Source organism: Hemitrygon akajei, chromosome 27 (genome assembly GCF_048418815.1).
Source record: "Hemitrygon akajei chromosome 27, sHemAka1.3, whole genome shotgun sequence".
In the NCBI taxonomy this organism is placed as follows: Eukaryota; Metazoa; Chordata; class Chondrichthyes; order Myliobatiformes; family Dasyatidae; genus Hemitrygon; species Hemitrygon akajei.
In genome coordinates, this window is record NC_133150.1 from 47,484,383 (window position 1) to 47,506,759 (window position 22,377).

The 22,377-nt window shown below is 45.3% G+C and overlaps 1 protein-coding gene across 1 annotated transcript in view; it reads left to right on the forward strand.

Annotated features, from left to right (window-relative positions):
- Positions 1–583: 583 nt before the first annotated feature.
- Positions 584–22,377, forward strand: part of LOC140717362 (MAP kinase-activated protein kinase 2) — a 199,269-nt gene continuing 177,475 nt past the window's right edge. The window contains exon 1 of the mRNA XM_073030875.1: positions 584–1,042. Within this exon, the coding sequence (XP_072886976.1) occupies positions 824–1,042 (219 nt within the window). The 5' untranslated portion in view covers positions 584–823. The remainder of the gene's footprint in view (positions 1,043–22,377) is intronic.

The window sequence follows — 22,377 nt, forward strand, 5'->3', positions numbered from 1 at the left end:
ACCTGTGGCTTAGCTACCGAGCCCGGCGGAACCGTTTCTACTGACAGGAGAACGAGCAAAGACGGATTTCTGGCACCTTAACACCAGTCGCTTCGGGCAGGTGGGGCTGGTCAGCCGTGGTTGGCAGCTCATCTGGGAAAAGGAAAACTCTGATCTGAACTTGGGGAAGGCTTCGGGAGTAAACCCCGAGTGAAAAGTCTGGAACTGGAGTCCCTGAGACAGTTCTACATTGAATTCAACGTTGATGGCAACATTGTGCAAAACTAGGTCGGTCTCTGCCGTTCCTTTGCACTACATGGGCAACAGCTTGTTCTCCATATTGTGCTGCCCTGGCTTGCGTATCTAGACAGCTAGGACGACCCCGACTAAGGGAGCCCTCATTCAGTGTGTGTGTGAGGTCTGTGTAGTAGGCGTGCGCCTGTGTATGTGTGGGGTCTGTGTATGTTTATCGTGCGTGTGTTACAATGAAAATCAGCGCTCTTTGCGACAAAAAATCCTGCCCGCGACCTCGCCTTTAAGCGTCCCTTCGCCCTTTAAGCGAAGACTCTGGTTCGGCAGTGAGGCTTTGACGTCAGCACGTCAATTTCCACTGAAACTCCCGTGGAAGAGAAGTGCAGTGAAACTGACCAAATGGGATCTTTACCGACACACTGACTGGAACAAAAAAAGGCCGTGGTAGTTGAGGAATCGCACCGAGCTGGAGCTTTCGGGCTTGGATTGGATTCTCTTCTTGCTCCGGGACCGCTTGTGTAACTTTGTCCGCACGGTGATCGACACTGTATCGAGTGCGAAGTGTACAAAGTATCGGGCGCCGATTGTAACAATGTTACCGAACGTTGCGACAGGCCGGGAGCCGCAGCAAGACAACCAGATCCCTGAGCCGCTCCCCTGTCCCCCTCCAACCCCGAGAACCGGCGCCCAGACCAAGAGAAACGCCATCACCGACGACTACAAGGTCACAGCGCAGGTTCTGGGACTTGGCATCAATGGCAAAGTTTTGGAATGTTACAACAAGAAAACCGGCGAGAAATTTGCCCTGAAGGTGAGTTCCACAGTGCCGCCAGTAACTCCACCGAGTTGAATCGTAAAGTAACTGATTTGAATAGTCAAGACGTGAACAGTTGATTGTGTTCGTTTAAGTGTTTAATTACTTGGTATAGCATTGCATTGTGTTGGCAGAGATCTGTTTAATTTATCAGGTTGGAATATCCGAGAGAACCAACGGGTGAAATGTTTATCTCATTCCCACCCCATTGTGCAGGGAGAGAATAATTTAATTATCACCTTGTAGTAACCGAGGGGTGAAATGACCCGCATCACCCTCTCCCACCGTGGGCCCGAGACACGGGACACCGGAAGGTGAATCGTCTCCCACATATCCGCATGTTTGTTCACGTTTGTTGTACTCCAGTGCCCCCGGAAATCGGCATCCCCCCCCCCCACCACCCCCTCAGTTCCTAGGGAAAGAATGACTTGCGGGTAACGCGGCTGGCCTCGCCCCCGCCGTGATGTCCCAGCAAGAGTTGTAGTCGGTGTCAATGTCGCGGACGGACCATCCTTCTGTTGTTGATCGTCACACGAGCTTACCTGGTGCACTAAGTTTCGGAGACAGGTGTGTGTTTTCACTGTAACTAACCGATGGGCTGCAGAACAAAGTCGGTGGGCAATCGTCTACAATGGACCAGTTTACTTGAAGCTATCTTACAAATGTAGTTGCTTTAAAAAAAATCATTCTTTTGTACAATCAGTGGCCGCTTTATCAGATACCTCCTGAACTTAATAAAGTGGCTACTGAGTGTATGTTCATGGTCTTCTGCTGCTGTAGCCCATCCACTTTAAGGCTCTACGTGTTGAGTGTTCAAAGATGCTCTTCTACGCACCACTGTTGTAATGTGTGGTTTTTTGAGTTACCCTCACCTTGAGGCCGTCTAGCCATTCTCCTCTGACCTCCCCCATTAGCAAGGCATTTTTGCCCACAGACTGCTGCTCATTGGATAGATATTGCTTTTTGCTCCATTCTCTGTAGACGCTAGAGATTATTGTGTGTGAAAATCCCAGGAGATCAGCAGTTTCTGAAATACTCAAACCACCCCGTCTGGCACCAACAATCATTCCACGGTCAAAGTCTCTTCGATCACATTTCTTCCCCCATTCTGATGTTTGGTCTGAGCAACAACTGAACCTCTTGACCATGTTTGCGTGCTTTTATGCTCTGAGTGGCTGCCACATGATTGGCTAATTAGATATTTGCATTAACGAGCAGGTGCACCTAAGTGTATAGAGACTGTTGGTTCTCTCAGAGATTATGGTGATCAAATTCTTTTTCCTGGTTTTAAATTTGTGCAATGTCTCTGCATGTAATCACACTTGATACTTTTGTACCGTTTTGACTTGAGCTTTCCATGACCGAGTCGCTGGGAAATTAGATCAGTAATTTCCTTTGATTATCCTGGGAGCCCGGCATGCGTTCAAAGATCAAAGTAAATTTGTCAGAGCATGTATATGTTACCAGTGGATTCCAGTTAATTAGGACACAAAAGGACCAGTACATTTTGGCCCAATTAAGCGGCTGCCCCAATTAGCTCAAGTTTCATAGAAATAGTTTAAAAGGTATTTTAAAAAAAGACAGCTTACTGTTTAACTGAGGAACAAATTCTGTATTTAAGTGAAATATAGAACAAATTAGAACACTACCAATACTACTACAGTACTATAAAACTGTACATTAATTCCTCATAATTATCAAAGGAGGTATTCACTGTTGTGCTGTTGTGTTCTTTTGACTGTAAATGAACAAAATCAGCTCAGACACCTCGTGCAGGTCATGGACTGCCTTCATAAAATGCATCTTCCAAATCTTCATTTTCCTTGTAACATTCAAGATAATTGTTGATACCTTCAAATTCTTCGTACTTCCTAACCTGAGTTCATGAAATTGTTTCGTTTTCACTTGCTGCTGTTTCTGGCATCTTCTAGCCTGAGTGCTTGAAACTGCAGGGAGCAAAACAGGTCGGAATTGTCTTGCTGCTTATTTCTTGCCAACTATCAGTGACAAAAATCACTGCTATTTGAGCATAAACATACACAACTGATGCTATTTAAAAGCTGTTCGCTCTGAAGATGGTGTAGTATCTAATGGCTGCACAAGTGCATGTGACTGATGCCTGTTAGAAACTGTTTGGCAGCAGTCTCCAGTCCCAGTTAAGCAGCATAGTGTCTCAAATAAGCAAATGGAATTTCGGCTACTTTCCTGCTTTAAGTGTTGTCCTAAATAAGCAGCTTATCCGATTAACCGATGGCCCAATTCACTGGAATCCATTGTACGACCTTAAGATTCATATTCTTGTGGGCACTCTCAGTGAGCACAACGAAGTACAATGAGGAGCTGCACTCGACAGAGATGAGCAAAAAATAACGTGCAAAAGACAACAAACTGTGCAAATACAAATATAAATAAATAAGCAACAAATAGAGTCAGTTCAGACTCCAGGGGTATCTTGCGGGATTGCTCCAAGGAGCTTTGTGCTGTTTGGGTCGTGATGGTTTTTGGACTGGTCTGGTACCTCCTCTGGGGACCAGGGATCATCGCTAGGACACCACGCATTGAGTTTATCCCTGAGGCACGCACTCTGCGTTGAGGAAGTGGATTCAGCAATTTTACGCCTCAGGTTCTCTTTTGGAAGCCGGATCTCTGTGCCCCCCAAAATACTATGAGTGCAGAGACATTAATTAATACAGTTCAGTGGTGGATTTCCCGATTACAGGAAGGTCCAGTGACTGTGGAATGGCGAGAGTGGGGCTGAAGCCACAGTTCTGACTGGTGACCTTATTACACGGCAGGACTGTGTGGGTGAAACTTGTTTTAATGTCGTACGTCTTTGCTTGTTGTTTGTAGGAGTCATGGTATATTGGCCGTATCAAAATTAAAGTTCAAGAATGAGCTGTTACGTTGGTGTTTGAATGTGGTCAATTTTATCAGAGAACCAGTCCGACTTGTACTAGTCATTTCTGACTGAGTCTGTGCTTCAGCGGGCTGAGAATTTCCAGCGATCCCTGATCTGAAACATTCCCCTCTTTATGGAATGGTCTCCGTGATAATGACACGTATCTTCTACCTCCAGGTTCAAACTTAATTGTCATTCAAAAGTTCAAGTTAAAAGTTATTATCAGAGTACATATAAGTATGTCACCACATACAACCCTGAGATTCATTTTCCTGTGGGCAGACTCAGCAAATCTATAGAATAGTAAGTGTAAACAGGGTCAATGAAAGAACAAGTAGAGCCTAGAAGATAACAAACTGTACAAATGCAAAGATAAGTAAATAGCAATAAATAATGTTAACATGAAATAACAAGGAGTCCTTAAAGCGAGATTGTTGATTGTGGGAACATCTCAATAGATGAGTGTAATTATCCCCTTTTGTTCGAGAACCAGACATATGTGTACAGCTGAATGAAACAGTGTTCCTTCGGGGCCAAGCTGCAAAACGCAGTACAGTCAGCCCTCCTATTCCACGGGGGATTGGTTCCAGGACCCCCCCGTGGATACCAAAATTTGCGGATGCTCAAGTCTCTCATTTAACCCGTCTGAGTGCGGTGGTCTTCAGGACCCAGCGGAACCCCGGACTTTATTTAACATGTCTTTGTGGTGGACATTAGGACCTGGCGGTGCAGTGCTTCTGTTCACGAAAATAATCACGATCACGATTGAAAATAAGGTGGAAGTAATAAAGCGATAGGAAAGAGGTGAAATGCCATTGGTCATTGGAAAAGCGTTAGGCTACAGTCGGTCAACGATCGGAACAATTTTAATGGAGCATGTGAAAGACCCTGCCCCGTTGAAAGCTACAATTATTACTAAGCAACGCAGTGGTTTAATTATTGAAATACGTAAGTTTCTTAAGTGTCTTATATGCATAGAAAGGTAAAATATGTATTATATACTAAGAAAACATTTGACTAACTGATGCTAAATAATACCGGATGTACCTGTTCCGACCTCAAATCCGACTTAAAGACTGACTCAGGAACGGAACTCGTTCATAACCCGGGGACTGCCTGTATTTCTAAGTACAATGTAAATGCTATGTAAATAGTTGTTATACTGTATTGTTTAAGGAATAATGACAAGAAAAAATAGTCTGTACATGCTCAGACAACGAGTGCTGGAGAGAGAACTTCCCGATCCGTGGTTGGTTGAATCCACACATACGGAATCTGCGGATAAGGAGGGCCGACAGTACATACTGTCACACATAACACACAGCACATGTAGTTACAGTAACGCATGCAGCCACAAAAAATATTATTAGCACAAGTCCCTGAGTGGCATGGCTTGAAGACTGATGGGGCATGAAATATTCAAATATAACTAAGTCGTTCTTGAAAGGTTCTGATGGATTTGGGATGTCCTTGTCAGCAGCCCTGTCAATTATGTTTCTGCACGGTGCGGTTCTCTGTTGCCTGGATGTTCCAGACACAGGACCATGAAACTGCTACCACTCCTGAGCAGATTCAGATCCACTCATTTACCACAAGCACGTACAAAGAAATGTATTGTGCACCAAAGTCAGCCATGATGGAATGGCAGAGCAGACTCGATGGGCTGAATGGCCTAATGTCATGGGCGCCACAGTAGTGTAGCAGTTAGTGCGATGCTTTTACATCTGCGGTTGGGTGGGATTGCAACTAGATGTCATGGGTTAAGGGTGAAAGGTGATACGTTTAAAGGGAGCATGAAGGGAAACTTCTTCACTCAGAGGGTTGCGAGAGTGCGGAACGAGCTGCCAGAGCAAGCTCAAGATCAACACTTAAGAGAAGTTTCGATAGGTACATGGATGGTAGGGATTTGGAAGGCTATGGTTCTCGATGTAGGTAGTCTAAATGGCTTGGCACGGACTTGATCATCTGAAGGGCCTGTTTCTGTGCTATACTTTTCTATGACTCTATCTCAGCCCGTTAGAGTTCAATTTGGGTGCTGTCTGTGAGGAATTTGTACCTTCTCCCCATGACCGCATGGGTTTCCTCCGGGTGCTCCGGTTTCCTCCCACAGTCCAAAGATGTACCGATTGGTAGGTTAATTGGGCATTGTAAATTGTTGTGTGGTTAGGCTAATGTTAAATAGATGGTTTGCTGGCTTGTTGGGCTGGTAGGACCTGTTCCGCTGAGGAACATAACAACACAGTGTAACAGCTGCAGAGAAGGTGCAGTGCAGGCTGACAACAAAGTGCAAGATCATAACGAGCTAGATTGAGGTCAAGAGTCCCAATTTATCATACTAAAAAATTGATTTAGTCGTCCCACTTTGCTGCAGTGAAGGAACAGAAAATGTTCCCATTTCGGGAGGCTGTGTGGGTTGGAGGGGAAACATCAGCTGGTGGTGTCTGAAGTTGTCTCTGGGGATTGCAGAGTGTTTCAGCAGAGTTTGAGTAACTCCAGTTTGTGCTGTAGACGGACCACACTGCCGACAGACGGAATGAGCGATGAGCCGAGGGACGTTTCTGTTTGATCAGCGGTGAGGACTGGTCTGGTTCCTTATGCTGGGGCAAGCGTGTCACCTGAAAGGGCAAGGAACCATGGACAGAAGTTTTTTGTGTTGGTTACAACAGGCTTTTCCTCTGTTAATAATATCTTTGAAGCTGGTCGGTCGTACATCCTGGCAAAGTGCTGAACACTGAATGTAGACCTTCCATCCACGATGTTGTGCTGACCTCTCAACCTCCTCCAAGGTTAGTCTAACCCTTCCCCTCCCACATAACCCTCCATTTTTCTATCATCCATGAGCCTGTCTAAGAGTCTCCTCAATGTCCCTCACATATCAGCCCTTTTCACCATCCCTGGCAGGGCATTCCACCGCACTGTTTAAAAAAATTAAAAAATTGTCTGACATTCAACCCCTACTGCCCCCCCCCACCCCCCCAATATTTTCTTTCATCTTAAAAGTATGCTCCCCGGTATTAGCCGTTTCTGCCTTAGGGTGAGAAGACCTGGCTGTCAACTTGATCTGTGCCTCTTAAGCACCCTCTATCAAGTAATAATAACCTGATTTTGGGGTATCGCACGGGCCAGGCAGATGCTGCACCTGTCCTCCCCAAAGTCAGGCATGATAGAATGGCAGAGCAGGCAAGATGGGCTGAATGGCCACATTCTGCTCCTTCAGTACTGTGCAAAAGCCTTAGTCACCCGAGCTATGTGTATGTGCGTAATACTTCTGCACAGTACTGTACGTTTCACAGTCTTACGTCCTTGACCATATTCGCTACCCTCCCCCCATTCCCCAGAGGGCCCTGGGTAGGTCCTTCGAAGAGTGTGAAAGGATTGGTGGGGTGATCGGAGATAGGTGTGTAGTTTGTGAGGGTGTCAGCTGTCGGGTGGAGGTCAAACAGTCCGAAGATGTGGTGGTGCCTGGTGAAATAAAATAGGGATGTGTTAACTTCCCACGGATCTGGCTGAGAGAGACAGGGGAAAAAATGTTAGGAATCTGAAATGAAATAAGAGAATGCTCCGTATTTCAACCCAATGTTCAGAGTTCAGTCGTCTTATGGCCTGAGGGAAGAAGTTGTTTCCCATCCAAACAGTTCTTCTACATCTCTCCCTAAGCAATCTGGTTTGTGTATGCGAATTATAACCAGCTTATTACGACTCACAATGCTAAAATAGTCTAATTCAATTGACGATGTGTTCTAATAGCCAAAAATTCCTACTTTCTTGACTTTATTGATGTTGTTTTATTCAGCCTATCTGGGCACAGAAACAAGTTTGCCTGCACACTGCAGTTACAATTCCAAGATTTCACATTTGTGCTGTTACCTTGGATGCTTTTTGTCATCAACACTTTTTCCAAGCACTGGTTCCAAGGTTCCTCTCTCTGCACGTGCTTGCACTCGGGCAAGAGAGCGAGAAGGGGCTTCCATTGAGAGCTGCCTTTGTTTCTGCCTTTGAAATTTTCCCCGAGCCTGGGTGAATGGTTTGCAGTTGTCGTGCCCCCAGCCTTTCTGCCGTCTGTTCTTGCCTTTTGTTCTCTTATTTGCCTTTCATCCTTGGCTTTGCTGCTTACCTGGTTTGATGGTGCATTGCACTTGCTGTTTGTAGAACAGTACAGGCCAATCAGCCCTCAATGTTGTGCTGAACCAAAAAATTAGTAATTATCTCCTGAGGCTCTGAGCTGGGCCCAACATGTCAATGCAGTTACCAAGAAGGCATGACACTGGCTATGCTTCATTAGGAGTTGGAGGAGAATTGGTATGTCACCAAATTTCTACAGATGTGCTGTGGAGAGCATTCTACTGGTTACATCACGACGTAGTATGGATGGGCCATTGCACAGGGTTAGAAAAGAGCTGAAGAAATTTGTGAAATCAAGTCAGTTCTATCATGGGCACTGGCCTCCCCAGCGCTCGGGACACCGTCGAGGAGTGATGCCTCAAAAGAGCAGCATCCATCATTAAGGACCCCCATCACCCAGGACATACCCTCTTCTCATTGCTAACATCAGGTAGGAGGTACAGGTGCCTGAAGACACACACTCAGCGATTCAGGAACAGCTTCTTCCCCTCTGTCATCCAATTTCTGAATGAACATTGAAGCCATGTACACCATCTCACTATTTTCCCCCTCTCTTTTTGCACTAATTTAATTTATTTTTTTAATTGTAATTTATAGTTTTATTATTATGCATTGAAATGACTGCTGCTGCAAAACAACAAATTTCATGACATTTGCCAGTGATATTAAACCTGATTTTGATTCCAGTGGCCAACTAAACTACACAATTGCCATTTCCCTCACGTTCGTGTGCTTATCTAAACATCTCCTGAAAGACTCGTGTCTCTGCCTCTACCATCCCGGGCACCCACCACTGTCTGTATTTTTTATTAAAAAAAGCACTTGCTCCTCACATCTCCTTCGAACTCACTATAAATGCATGTCCTCTGGTATTAGACATTTCAACCCTGAGAAAAAGATGCCGTCTGGCTGTTCTCATTGTCCTATTAACCTCCAACAGATCTCCCCTCGGTTTCTGCCGCTCTAGGAGAAATCTTGCATAAAACTGGACTGTTGGTCGTTGGGGCTGAATTAGGCCACTCAGCCCATCGACTCTGCTCCACCATTCGATCAGGGCTGATTTATTTTTCATCTCAATCTCATTCTGCCGCCTTCTCCCCATAACCTTTGACACTCTGAATAATCAAGAACCTATCAGACACTACTTTAATGACTCCACCTCCACAGCCGCCTTTGGTCCTAGACTCCCCTACTATAGAAAACTTCCTCCGCACATCCACTCTATCTCGGTCTTTCAATGTTTGGTGGTTTCAATGAGTTTCCCCCCACCCCTAGTTTTCTAAACTTCAGTGAGTACAGGCCCAGGGACATTAAACACTCTTCATATATTAACCCTTTTGTTCTTGTGAACTTCCTTTAGGCTCTCTCCAATGCTAGCACATCCTTCCTTTGATGTACTACTGTGTGAAAGTCTTAGGCAATAGATATACACACCGCGCTGCCTCTGCAAAACAAAATGAGATTTTATGACATATGTGAGTGATGATAAACTTGATTCTGATAATGGATCCCAATTGTCGAATGAGAGGGGGAAGGGGACAGGGAGAGAGCAATCATGGTTGGTAAAAGGGAGAGGGAAGCACCAGAGAGACGTTCTGTAATGATCAATAAACCAATTATTTGGAATCAAATTACTTTGTCTGGTGTCTCAGGGCTGGGTGTGTCTGCACCTGTGCCACACCCTATCCCTGACATTACTCTGTCACCTGTGCCACACCTCTCCCACGGTACTCCACCCTCACCAGTCCCAACATCCAATGCTCCCGCCAAATTTATGAACTCACTCTCCGCTCCTTGTTGACAAATACAGTACTGTGCAAAAGTCTTAGGCACCCTAGCTGTATATGTGCTTTGGGCTTTGTGCTCTCCCCAAGGCCAGCACATCCATCCCCTTTGGATATGGGGCCCGAAACCGCTCACGATCCTCCGAAGTGCAGTCTGATGTCTTGTATAATAGCTGAAAATGAATAGTGTCTGGACGTATTGACTGTGCTAGTGGCGAAGTGGTTCCGAATTATAATTGATAAAAGGTCAGTTTTCAGTCACAGGGATATTTGTTGTGACTGAGAAATTTGCGAGTAAGTAGGTAATTACTGTTCTAGAGAAGAATTTGATAATAAATGGATGTCTAGTGTACTTGAAAATTACTGATGAAGTGGTTTGGATGATTCATGATAATTACTGAGTTGATTTCAGCATTGTATAAATAGAACCTTGCAGTGCAATGCAGGTCATTCGGTCCATGATGCTGTGCTGGGCTTTTCACCAGTCTAAGATGGAGTGTCAGAGGCAGAGGGGAGATCTGACTCGGGTTGAAATGTCAAATTCCAGCTGGAATTAGTTTGTCATTGTCATACTGAATGGTAGAGCAGTTTGTCAGTGTCAGGTGCCTCACTGCTATTTTGTTAGCATAGAGCAGTGCAGTTCAGGCCTCCTGGCCCATGATGTTGTACCGACCTTTTAACCAACTCTAATTTCAATCTAACCCTTCCTCCCTGCAATTGCTCTCCAGTTTTCTTTCATGCATCCACCTCTCTAACAGTGTCTCTAATGTATCTGCCTCTAACACCAGTCCTGATGAATGTACAAGCCCCTTACTGTCGATCTATGCCTCTTGCTTTCTTGTACACCTCTATCTCATCATCTGTCATCCTCCTTCACTCCAGAGAGAGAGAGAAACCCCAGCTTGCTCAGCATCCCAGTAGATCTCCTCCGCGCCCTCTCTAAAGCTTCCACGTCCTTCCTGTAATGAGGTGACCAGAACCGGGCACAGTATTCCAAGTGTGGCCTGACCTGGAGTTTTCTAGAGCTGCAGCATTGCCTCATGAACCCAATCCTCTGATTAACGAAGGCCAGCTCACCCCGCGGGCCCAACCGTTCATACAGATCCGAGCATTACCCGGTACATTGTGCTGGAATAATGGAAAGCAATAACAGTGCAGAATCGAGTGTACAGCTACTAAAAGAGTGCAAGATAATGAAGGAGATTGTGAGGCTAAGTGTCCATCTTATTGTGAAGGAGGGTCTGTACAAGACTCTGATAATAGTGAGGTAGAAGCTGTCCTTGACCCTGGTGGTACGTGCTTTCAACCTGATGAGAGAGGATCTCTGCCGCATTGTTGTGGTTCCTGGCCATCTCAGAAACAAGTGTGAAGAAATGAGAGCCTGCATTGTAACTACAGGTGCCAGAATTGCCCGCATAGATCAGCTGATACATCACTGGCATTTCTGTATCATCTGAATTTGTTAATTAAATCACTTCTGTGTAAACCCTGCCTCTCAGTGACTCTGCAATCTCCTGCTGATGTATTGGCCCCTCACTAAGTGTGATCTCTACCTGCCTCAACCCCTTTTTCTGCCTGTTCCTCATACTCCTTAGCTCTGATCGTTCGAGCATTTATCCATGGTAATGAAGGACCGTGTGGGTGACACGGCAGTGTAGCAGTTAGCGAAATGCTTCACAATGCCAGTAACCTGGGTTGAATTCCGGTTGCTTTCTGTATGGAGTTTGTATGTTGTCCCCATGGCTCTGGGTGTTCCAGTTCCATCCCACATTATGGGTCGGTAGGCAATAGTGACTATCCAAGCAACAGAGGGATGTTGATCATGTGCAAGCAGAAGAGATTTAGTTTAATTTGGCATCACACTTAGCACAGGCATTATGGGCCAAAGGGCCTGTTCGTCTGTTCTACTGTTGATCTTCTATGTGCATCATTGTCAGTATGTGCTGTGTCGTATGACATCATTATGTGTTGCGTCGTATGACATCATTATGTGTTGCGTCGTATGACATCATTATGTGCTGTGTCATATGACATCATTATGTGCTGCGTCGTATGACATCATTATGTGCTGTGTTGTATGACATCATTATGTGCTGCGTCGTATGACATCATTATGTGCTGTGTTGTATGACATCATCAACATGTGCTGCGTCGAATGACGTAAGCTATCATGGTCTTTGATTCTTCTTGGCAAATGTTTCTACAGAAGTGGTTTGCCATTGCCTTCTTCTGGGCAGTGTCTTTACAAGATGGGTGACTCCAGCCATTATAAATCCTCTTCAGAGATTGTCTGCCTGGTGTCAGTGGTCGCATAACCAGGACTTGTGATCTGCACCAACTGCTCATACGACCATCCACCACCTGCTCCCATGGCTTCACATGACCCTGATTGGGGCTAAGCAGGTGCTACACCTTGCCCAAGGGTGACCTGCAGGTTAGCAGAGGGAAGGAGCACCTTACACCTCCTTTGGTAGAGACATATATCCACTCTGCCACCCAATCTATATTTGTCCTGGAATTAAAATGTTCAAGTGCCGGACTCCAGGAGATATGATCACAAATTTATAAAAAAAATTCTTGTGCAAGTATTTTAGCATCAGTGTGACATCAGACAGGAGGTACTGAAGTTCCACACCACACACATTTCAGAACAGCTACTTCCCTGGAAAAATCAAAGAAAGCTGATGCTTGAAATTTGAAACAAAACAGGGCCCTTCCTACCCCAGACGCTCGCTCCCCTTCCCTAGCTCATTGGACAGGAGATACAAAAGTCTTGAAAACATGTGCCACCAGGTTCAAGGACAGCTTCTACCCCACTGTTGCGTGGTCCCCACTACAACAAGATGGACACTTGACCTCACCTGCCTCATTTTGATCTTGCACGTCATTGTCTACCTGTACTGCACTTTCTCTGTAACACCTTACTCTGCATTCTGGCATTTCTTTTCCCCGCACTACCTCAGTGCACTGATGCGATCAAGTGATCTGTATGGATTACCTTTGTCACCTGTACGCCAAAACACGGTAGTGTGCAGTGGAATCCCATGGTTTGTGTCAACAACCACCGCAGTCCAAGAGTGTGCTGGGGGTAGCCATCCTTCTGGTGTCAGTGGAGTATACCCACAGTTTTTCTAACCCTAACCCTAACTCGTACATCTTTGGACTGTGGGAAGAAACCAGAACACCCAGAGGAAGCCCACGTTGTCACGGGGAGAATGTACAAACTCCTTACAGGCAGTGGCGGGAATTGCTGTCGTTGTAGAGCGTTGCACTAACTGCTACATTACTGCGCTGCCCTGATCGAAGGGTGGAGCAGTCTCGATGGGCTGAGTGGCCTAATTTGGCTCCAACATCTTACGGTCTAGTTTTATGCAAGTGCAAGGACTCAGCAAGTCAGGCAACATCTATGGAGGGGAATAACCACCCCGGATGAAGAGGATATCACTGATGGGGTGAGGCCTGGGTTACCATGGTGATTAGCTTGGGGCCAGAGAGAGGAAGGAAACAGAAAAGCTGTAAAATGTGGGGAACGCCCAGAATTCCCAGCGGTCCTCTTGAAGAAGCGAAAAAACTGAGCCAATTTTAAAGACGGGCGACTAGCAGAGGCGCTGGCCAGAGAGAAAGGACATCTGAAGTTGTTGAATTCTTTTACTTCTCTTTTGAGGCCTGTTGTGGGAGCAATGTTACCAGGTGGTTGGGTTATTGTGATCCCCAGGTGGAGGTGTGACTAACTCACACAAAATCCTGTAGGATCTCCGAACTGATGAAGGGTCGTAGGCCGAAACTTATTCTTCTCCATAGATGTCACCTGGCACTTCCAGTTCAAGGTGACTCTACCAAAGGCGTGTGACAGCTTACTGGCTGATCAAAATGTTACTTGTGACATCTTTTCTGAAGGAAATTGCGGTGGGCTGTCACCGCAGACGGTGGGCTGGTTCGGCAGGGTGAGCTGAGCTGGAGTATCGTGAAGCACGGCGTGTTCGAGCTGGGTTTGCAGATGGAGATGGTATCGCTGTCGGAGACGGAGTGAGCGGTTTGGAGAGGAAGAGTTTCAACGCCCGTCCGCCTGACCCAAGCATGAGGTTGGTTTGCTCAAGCGCCGAGCCGATGTGGTGAGATTGAGAACGGCTTCGGGCTGAGCGGACCGGGCGTGTTGCTGCGCCGAGGTCCAGGTCCTCGTGTGAGGAGCAATTCAAACGCTGGTCAAGATGCACTGGAAAGCCTGAGGGCCGGGGACCGGAGGCGAGTGTGGGGCTGATTCTCCTCGCTCTCCCACAGTGCTAATTCATCTCTTGGCCCTGAACTGCTCTGGCCGCTGTGCTACCGAGACAAAGGCTTGGTCCGAATCCGGCTGCTCCGGGGAGCAGGACTAAGGACTCGATCTTCTTCGAATGCTGTCACGTGCTCCTACTGTTTGCAGTTTGTGCGCTTCCCCCCCCCCCCCCCCCTCCACTTTCTCTGTGCAGTCAGTTTTGATTTTTGTTTTTATAAATTGGGTTATTGGGGTTCCTTGCTTTCTGGCAGCCTGTAAGCAGGCAAATTTCAAGGTGATAATAAATGTGCTTTGGATCTTTGAATCTAGCCCCGCTGCATTCCTCCAGTGTTTTGCGTGCATTCCTCTGGATTCCCAGCATCTGCAGAATCTCTTGTGTTTCTGAGGGGTGACTAGAAAGCTCTACTAAATCCTCTTCCACGGTGACATCACCAGAGGGCAAAGGTGCCCTCATTACGTGAAGAATGTCTGATGCCGTGTTTCTGTAATCTATGGCAGAGCTTCTTCCCAGCGGCCGGCCCCCGATGAGATAAGCAGCTGGGAAAACAGTACCACTTCCAGGCAAGTGCACGGGGCTGGCTTTTAAGGGAATGTTTGGCATGGTGTGATGGGTCACAGTGTGTTCTGTAAACAGTGGGATGAGGTCACTTCTGTTTCTGAGATGTCAAATCATAGGAAAAACTATTCTGTTTGGTTTTAGATGTCAAGCCTAATGTTTAACTATCATATTGACTTTCTTTTAATATGTGAATTACTGAGAATGCATTTAGAATGATCTGAGGCTATATTACATCAAATCATTCCATCTGTATGGATCATGGACCTTTTGTCTGTGTTTGAAGCTCTGATCTGGTTACTCATTTTGGAAGTATGCTCACTCGGTGATGAACAATATGTGACCAGACCAGTTTTTTTAGAGAGAGCTATGAATTCATTTGGAAAAAAAAAGTTCAAAGTTCTAAGTAAATTTTATTACCAGAGTACATCTATGTCACTACATACAACCCTGAGACTCAATTTTCTGTGGGCATACTTGGCAAATCTATAGAATAGTAACTATAATAGGATCAATGAAAGATTGATCACAGTGCAAATACAAATTATAAATAAATAGTAAAAAATAATGAGAACATGAGATAATGAGATAAAGAGTCCTTAAAGTCATATCATTGGTTGTGGGACTATCTCAATAGATGGAAATAGTTATCCCCTGATGGTTGAGGGGTAGTAACTGCTCCTGAACCTGGTGGTGTGAGTCCTGAGGCTCCTGTACCTTCTACATGATGGGAGAAGCTAGGAAACGTAGTTTAATTCTGGTGAAGTTGCATTGGCCTATATTTTCACCTGATATCTGCTGTTTTCGGTGAGATAATCTCATGACTCTGACTTTTTAACAGCTTCTGTTGGTGAAATTAGGCTGCATGCAAGTGATTTGATCGGAGTGTTACAGCAAGAATGTGACTATTTAAACATTTAGCACTTGTGTTTAAATTAAGAAAGATTTCCAGCTGAGACAGTTTGTATTATGTGCCAATAGGAGCTTATTTAAAAGGCATTCTTTCTGAAGGTGTCTATTCTGGTTCTAACACTGCTCAATAAAAATCCAAAAGTTTGGAATTCCAGAGGAAAGTGTGCTTCTAGCGATTGTAAACCTGGTTAATCCCAAACAGGAGATTGTAAACCTGGTTAATCCCAAACAGGAGATTGTAAACCTGGTTAATCCCAAACAGGAGATTCTGCAGATGCTGGAAATTCAGAGCAACACACACAAAGTGCTGGAGGTGCACAGCATCTAATTTAAAAAAACTTTTTTGCTACCCGTTAGGCCGCTGGCGTTAAGGTCGGCAATGAAGGTCTTTCATCTCTGGTGGCATTCGGAGCTTCTTTCATTGTGCCGGTAGTTTCTTCCCGGTTTTCACTACCGTCAGCCACGCAGCTCCTGGACGGAGACTAGGGAACACTGTCGTGCATTATAGGAGGATTCTTCATTGCTGTTTCCATAACAGTTTTGTTTGACCAGTTAGGGTCGCTAGCCCTGAGCTGAACCCCCGAAAAGCTGGAGGACCTGTGGACCACTTTTAGTCTGGCCTGTACCTCTGACCTGTTTGGCATGGCTGACCCTACTGAGAGCCAAAGCATAAAGCCCAGACTCCAGCCAGCACAGCTCTCTGTGTCACTGAGCCAGGCAAGTCTCCAGCGAGGCTGGGGTTGTTATTTTAGTAACTCAGAAACCTAAAACGATATGAGGAAAAACAAAGGAGTTCAGAATGAGAGCCTAACTTGTTTTTACTTTGTGATGCACATACTTATGACACAGTAGTGTGATGACATGTGCCATTCACGTACTTTGTACATATATCTATAAGGAATAAACAACAAACAATGCTGCGGATTCCAAAGGATGAAACAATATTTTTACAATATTACTGATATTAAATACGCAATACTCCCCCCAGCTTAACTATAATCTCCAACTCAATACAGAATGCATCTCAACTTGTATACATATGCTATATATACAATATACTATGTATACAACTACAATATAGACATTTGCAGCATAGTAAATTTAAATGGTCCCGTTCAGGCCTTCAGATTTAATCACCGTGAAGGATTCCTTGCTCTTGTGGAATAATGACGTTCCTGACAAGGGAGGCCACCCTGCTCGGCAGCTGGGACTTGTGGCTGAAAAAACAACCTCCCCTTCTGGGGCCTCCTTTGTGAAGGTTGTAGGAATTGACTCTGGAAGTGGTTCTGACAACTCAGGACACCTTTCTTCTCCCTTTCTTAGCTTTGCTCTCTGGATCTACTTCGATCATTGCTTCTCTCACGATCCCTATCACTGTCTCGGTCTTGGACCCCATCCCGCTCACACTCACGTTCCTACTTTTTCTTTCTCATATTCCTTCTCCCTTTCAGGTATTTCTCCTTCTCACTCACGTTCTTTCTGTTTGTCTCTTCTTTACATTTCAATTCCAAGCCTTTCCTTGCCTTCCTTTTTCTGCTCGTTGTGAATATCTCTGAATTTGCTGATTTCTTGATAAATTAGGTCTCATTTATCTTCTTCCATTTCCATAGCACCTGTGTTGTCCTCCCCTTTCTTTTCTTCCTTCTTTCTCGCTTGATCTTGGGAAGGTGGGTTTAGTTCACTGGAGTATTCTCTTATTGATCCTTCTATTGCTCCCTTTACCACCTGACCTCTCCTCTTGGTTTCCTCATCCACAACATCATCAGACAAATCTTCTGTTTACATATCTCCATTAATTCCTTCTCTTTGGCCTTCCAACGGGGCTTTGGTCTTTGCATCTACTTTTACAAGCAGCTTTTTCTCCCCACTTGAACTTCATGCAATAACCATAATGTACGCAGAATGGATTCTGGTTGTTTATACCCATAAAAGCTGAATGCTTGCAACTTTCCTGAAGTTGCTTGACCTCTTTTTCAGCTTGAAACTGAGCCATATTTTGCAAGTAATTGCCTGATTAACATTTGAAATTTTCTCAGAAATGTTGCCTACAAAAACTGTTGTTGGCAAACCACTGCATTCGTCACTTACAAGCATCTTCTGAGCAGCATGGTCCTTCCTTGGTCCAATGTGCCTTCCAACCAGAGACACAGAGGTTGGCAGCGACTTCTGCTTGGCTTCTGTAGGGCAACAGTTCACGGTGCACACCATGGAGACACCTGTGGCGTCGTCCTGCACCGTTTTATTTATATATATATATATATATATATATACACACACACACACACACACACACACACAGTCTCTCCTCTCTCTCTCTCTCTCTCTCTCTCTCTCTCTCTCCCCTCTCTCTCCTCTCTCCTCTCTCCTCTCTCCTCTCTCCTCTCTCCTCTCTCCTCTCTCCTCTCTCCTCTCTCCTCTCTCCTCTCTCCTCTCTCCTCTCTCCTCTCTCCTCTCTCCTCTCTCCTCTCTCCTCTCTCCTCTCTCCTCTCTCCCCGCCCTCCCCTCTCCTCCTCCTCCTCCTCTTTCACCCCATACAAGCCCAATGTGGCTTGTTGGTTTTTGTATTTCACAGTTACAAATATCACAGGAGTTTATCTTTTTTTTTCCCCAGAATAAGTTCTTCATTGGAAGTGCTAGGTGGAAGATGTAAAGTGTTGAAGAACAAGGAAAGAGGGGAGTGGGAGAATGGGAAGGAGGGGGGGCACCAGACACAGGCAGTGGGCAGGTGAGAACAGAAATGGTGAGAGAGGAATGGAACAGAGAAAAAGGGGAGAGCCCAGACGCTATTTGGTGGTGGTCAGTTGTATGTGCTCGTCTGGAGGAGGGGTTGTGGGTGGTGAAATGGAAACTGATCCGAATGCTGAAATGGAGAACTCATTTCTTTCGGGCTGATTAGACAAACTTGGTTATTTATTTCTGGAGTGGCAGAGACGGAGGGGAGATCTGTGAGGTGGTTTAGGTAAGCTGGACAGCCAGAGTCTTTTTCCTTGGGAGAAAGGGTCAAATTCCAGAGGGAGTAAGTTTAACCTTGTCATACGGAGTGGTAGAGCAGCTTGTGAGGGTCAGGTGCCTTCCTGTGACTTTGCAGCACAGTGCGGACCCTTCAGCCCACGGAGTTGTGCCAACCTTTTAACCTGTTCTATGGTGAGTTTAACCCTTCCCTCCCACATAGTCCCCCATGTGCCTATCTAAGAGCCTCTTAAATGCTCCTAATGAATCTACCTCTACCGTAGGTGTAAGGTGCTCCATACAACCACCACTCTGAGTTTTAAAGAAAAACTACCTCTGATATCCCCCCCCCCACACACACTTCCTGACAATCACCTTAAAATCATGGCCCCTTAAGAGCCATTTCTGCCCTATCTATGCCTCTTATCATCTCATCTTGTACACCTCTGTTGATTGTCTCTCATCCTCCTCCACCCCAAAGAGGAAAGCTTTGCTCCTTTGAACTGTGTTCACAATGACTTTGTTCTTCCAGCAATTCCTTCCGTCTAGTTTATTGGGAGCTTTGTGATGAGAAGAGACTTCATCAGCCCTGTTGAGGCTCAGAGTGGGGAATGAAGCCAAGTTGCCATGGTGTGTTGAGAATTGGGATGGGCCGGATGGCAGGGACTCAGCATGGTTGTGAATTCATTCACTGGTAGAATAAACTCTGGGCTGAATTTCTTCCTCCTCTTCTCCTTATTCCGAAAATAATTGAGATTGACAACCAAATTTGAGGGAATGATGCTGTTAAACACCAGGCTTTAGCCAGTGGACCACAGCCTGACATGTTCTAGTTGTCCAAATGGTCCGAAGTACAAAAGTTCAAAGTAAATTTATTACCAAAGTACATGTGTCACCATATGCAAACCAGAGATTCATTTTCTAGTGGGCATACTTAGTAAATACAAGAGCCATAATAGATTCAATGAAGACCACACCCAACAGGATGGACAAGCAACCACTGTACAGAAGACATGAAACCGTGGAATATGAAAGGAAAAAAAAAAGAATTGATTATAAATATATATGCAATTAATACCAATAACATTATAAAGTCTTTTTGAAAGTGTATCCATGGGTTGTGGGAACAGTTCAGTGATGGGGCAAGTGAAGTTATCCCCTCTGGTTCAAAAGCCTGATGATTGAGGGGTGATAACTGTTATTGAACCTGGTGGTGTGAGTCCTGGGGCTCCTGTACCACCTTCCTGATGGCAACAGCAAGAAGAGAGCCTGGGTGGAACCGATCAGAGTGGAGAGCCAATGGATAGCATCTGTTGTAGGCCTGTTGTCATGATGGATGAATTGAAATGGTCCAAGTCTCCCGAGGCAGGAGTTCATTACACAACGGATACATATTCTTCTGGACAATATTTGGTGAGGCATGTCTTTACACCCTTCATACGTATAACCATATTACATCATTGAAACAACAAAGAATGCTTAATCAAAACAGTATATTTAAAATATTGCTGATAGTAAATACACAACAGTGGTCCCCGTGGAGGTAGAATATCAATAGGAAGGATAAACAGTTGACGTTTTGGGCCAAGACTCTTCAAGAGAACTAGAAAGGAAGGGGCACAAAGTCATGCCTTATTCTTGGATAAGTACATGGACAGGAGGGGTGTGGTCCAGGTGCAGGTTGATGGGACTAGGCTTCCCCTTATTCTGAAGCTCTACCTCCTAATTCCTCTAGGGGAAACATTCTCTCAGCACCAACCTTGTTGTTCTCCCGGTGACCCATTCAGTGAGAGAGGTACAGATTGAGTAAATGTATGGATGGACCATCTAGCCTCACTTGTGTGACTGGAAGCAGTTTGGTTGTATACACAGTTCGTGGCAGGGCACTGAGGAGTGCTTTAGAACCAGAGATCTGGGAATCGTACGACATGGGCAATCATGATCTTCCACCTATCTTTAATGTGTGCTTGTGGGGAAGTCCCCCTTCACGCTGTTGTTCTTTCTCTTTTTCCCTATCCATGACCATGATTGTTCTTGGCTAATTTTTACTGCAGGAGTGGTTTGCCATTGCCTTCTTCTGGGCAGTGTCTTTGCAAGATGGGCAACTCTAGCCATTATTAATGACTGGCCCGTTTCAGTGCTGTACTCTCCTAAGAATATCACATTGTTCTTCTAAACCCCAGTGAGCACAGGTCCATGGTGTTAAATCTTTTCTCATGAGCCACCCCCCTATGAATGCACCTGGTGAAGCTTCTCTCAACCATCTCCAATGAATGAGCATCGTTGGATAAGGAGACTGCACTACCCCCGATGTGGCCTCACTCATGCATTGCCCAGTTAATGAAGTCTACCTTGCCTGTCTACTCCAGTGTCGTCGTGGCATGGAAGTAGCCCATTGAGTCCATGCTGGGCAGAGTCGATCCCTATGCCTACTTACGTACACACATGCTGACTTTGTGCTTGGTGTCTAAATCAGCATTCTGTGGTCTGTCTACATCTAAACAACATCCTGTTGATCTATTCTACATAACAGCGTGGGTAACTTGGTGTTTTCCCATGTTATGTACTCCATCTGACAAACTGTTACCCATTTCCTTAACCTATATAGTTTAAAATAAACTTATTATCAAAGCACGTCTATAGTATGCCACCAAGGTCTACCCTGAGATTTCTTTTTGCAGACATTCACAGTTGAACAAAGAAATACAATAGAAACAATGAAAACTACACACAAGACTGACAAACTACCAATGTGCCAAAGAAGACCAACTGCAGATGTTAAAAAGAAACAAAGTATGATAAATAAGTGTGTAAATAATACCGTGAACATCAAAATCTCCTGCACGCTCCTCACATTTTCCACTTCCACCTCTTTGTCACGCCAATGCATTCACACCACAGGTTGCTGAATCTTTGCTAACATTTAAGTTGAGGTATTGTTACAGTTGGGTTATGGTCAAGGTCAGAAAGCAAGGTGTCTCTGCTTTCTGAGGGGAGTGAGGCACTTCCTTCCCCCCCCCCCCCACCCACATTCTAAACAATTCTTATAGGAGCACTGTCGACTGTTTCCGACTAGCTGCATCACTGTCTGCTACGAGAATTACAAGGCAGTTTTCCCTATGCTCTTACTGCTTTTGATATCAATAGCATCAGTTGAACCAGGGCCCTAGAAGGGTGTGATGATGTGCCTCATTGATTGCTGTCTGGAAGCACAAACATCCATTGTTTAATCAACCCCTGCCTCAGTAAGAACCTGGACCCACTATAATTCACCGATCACCACAGTAGTAACCATTACCATCCAGCTCGTGCCCTCTTCTCATTGCTGCCATTAGGCAGGAGGTACAAGAGTCTGAAGACCCACACAACAAGGTTCAACAGCGCTCGCCATCGTGTTTCTGAACTGATGGGAAAAAACTAACACAATTTTTTTCTGCTCCTTCTTGCAGTGGTGTGGTTGATATTTTTATTTATTATTCCATATTGAACATAGGGCAGAGCAGCAAAGTGCAGGCGGTTTGGCCCATGATGTGCCAACTTGTATAAACCTACTCCATGATCAATCTGACCCTTCCATTCCACATCATCCTCACTATCATTGCATGCCATGATCATATGACGTAGGCGATCATGATCTTCCCTTCACCATGATTCTTCTTGACCAATCTTTCTACAGAAATGGTGCCTTCTTCGGGGCAGTGTCTTTACAAGATGGGTGACCCCCAACCATTATCAATACTCTTCAGAAATTGTCTGCCTGGTGTCAGTGGTCGCATAACCAGGACTTGTGATCTGCACCGGCTGCTCATACGACCATCCACCACCTGCTCCCATGGC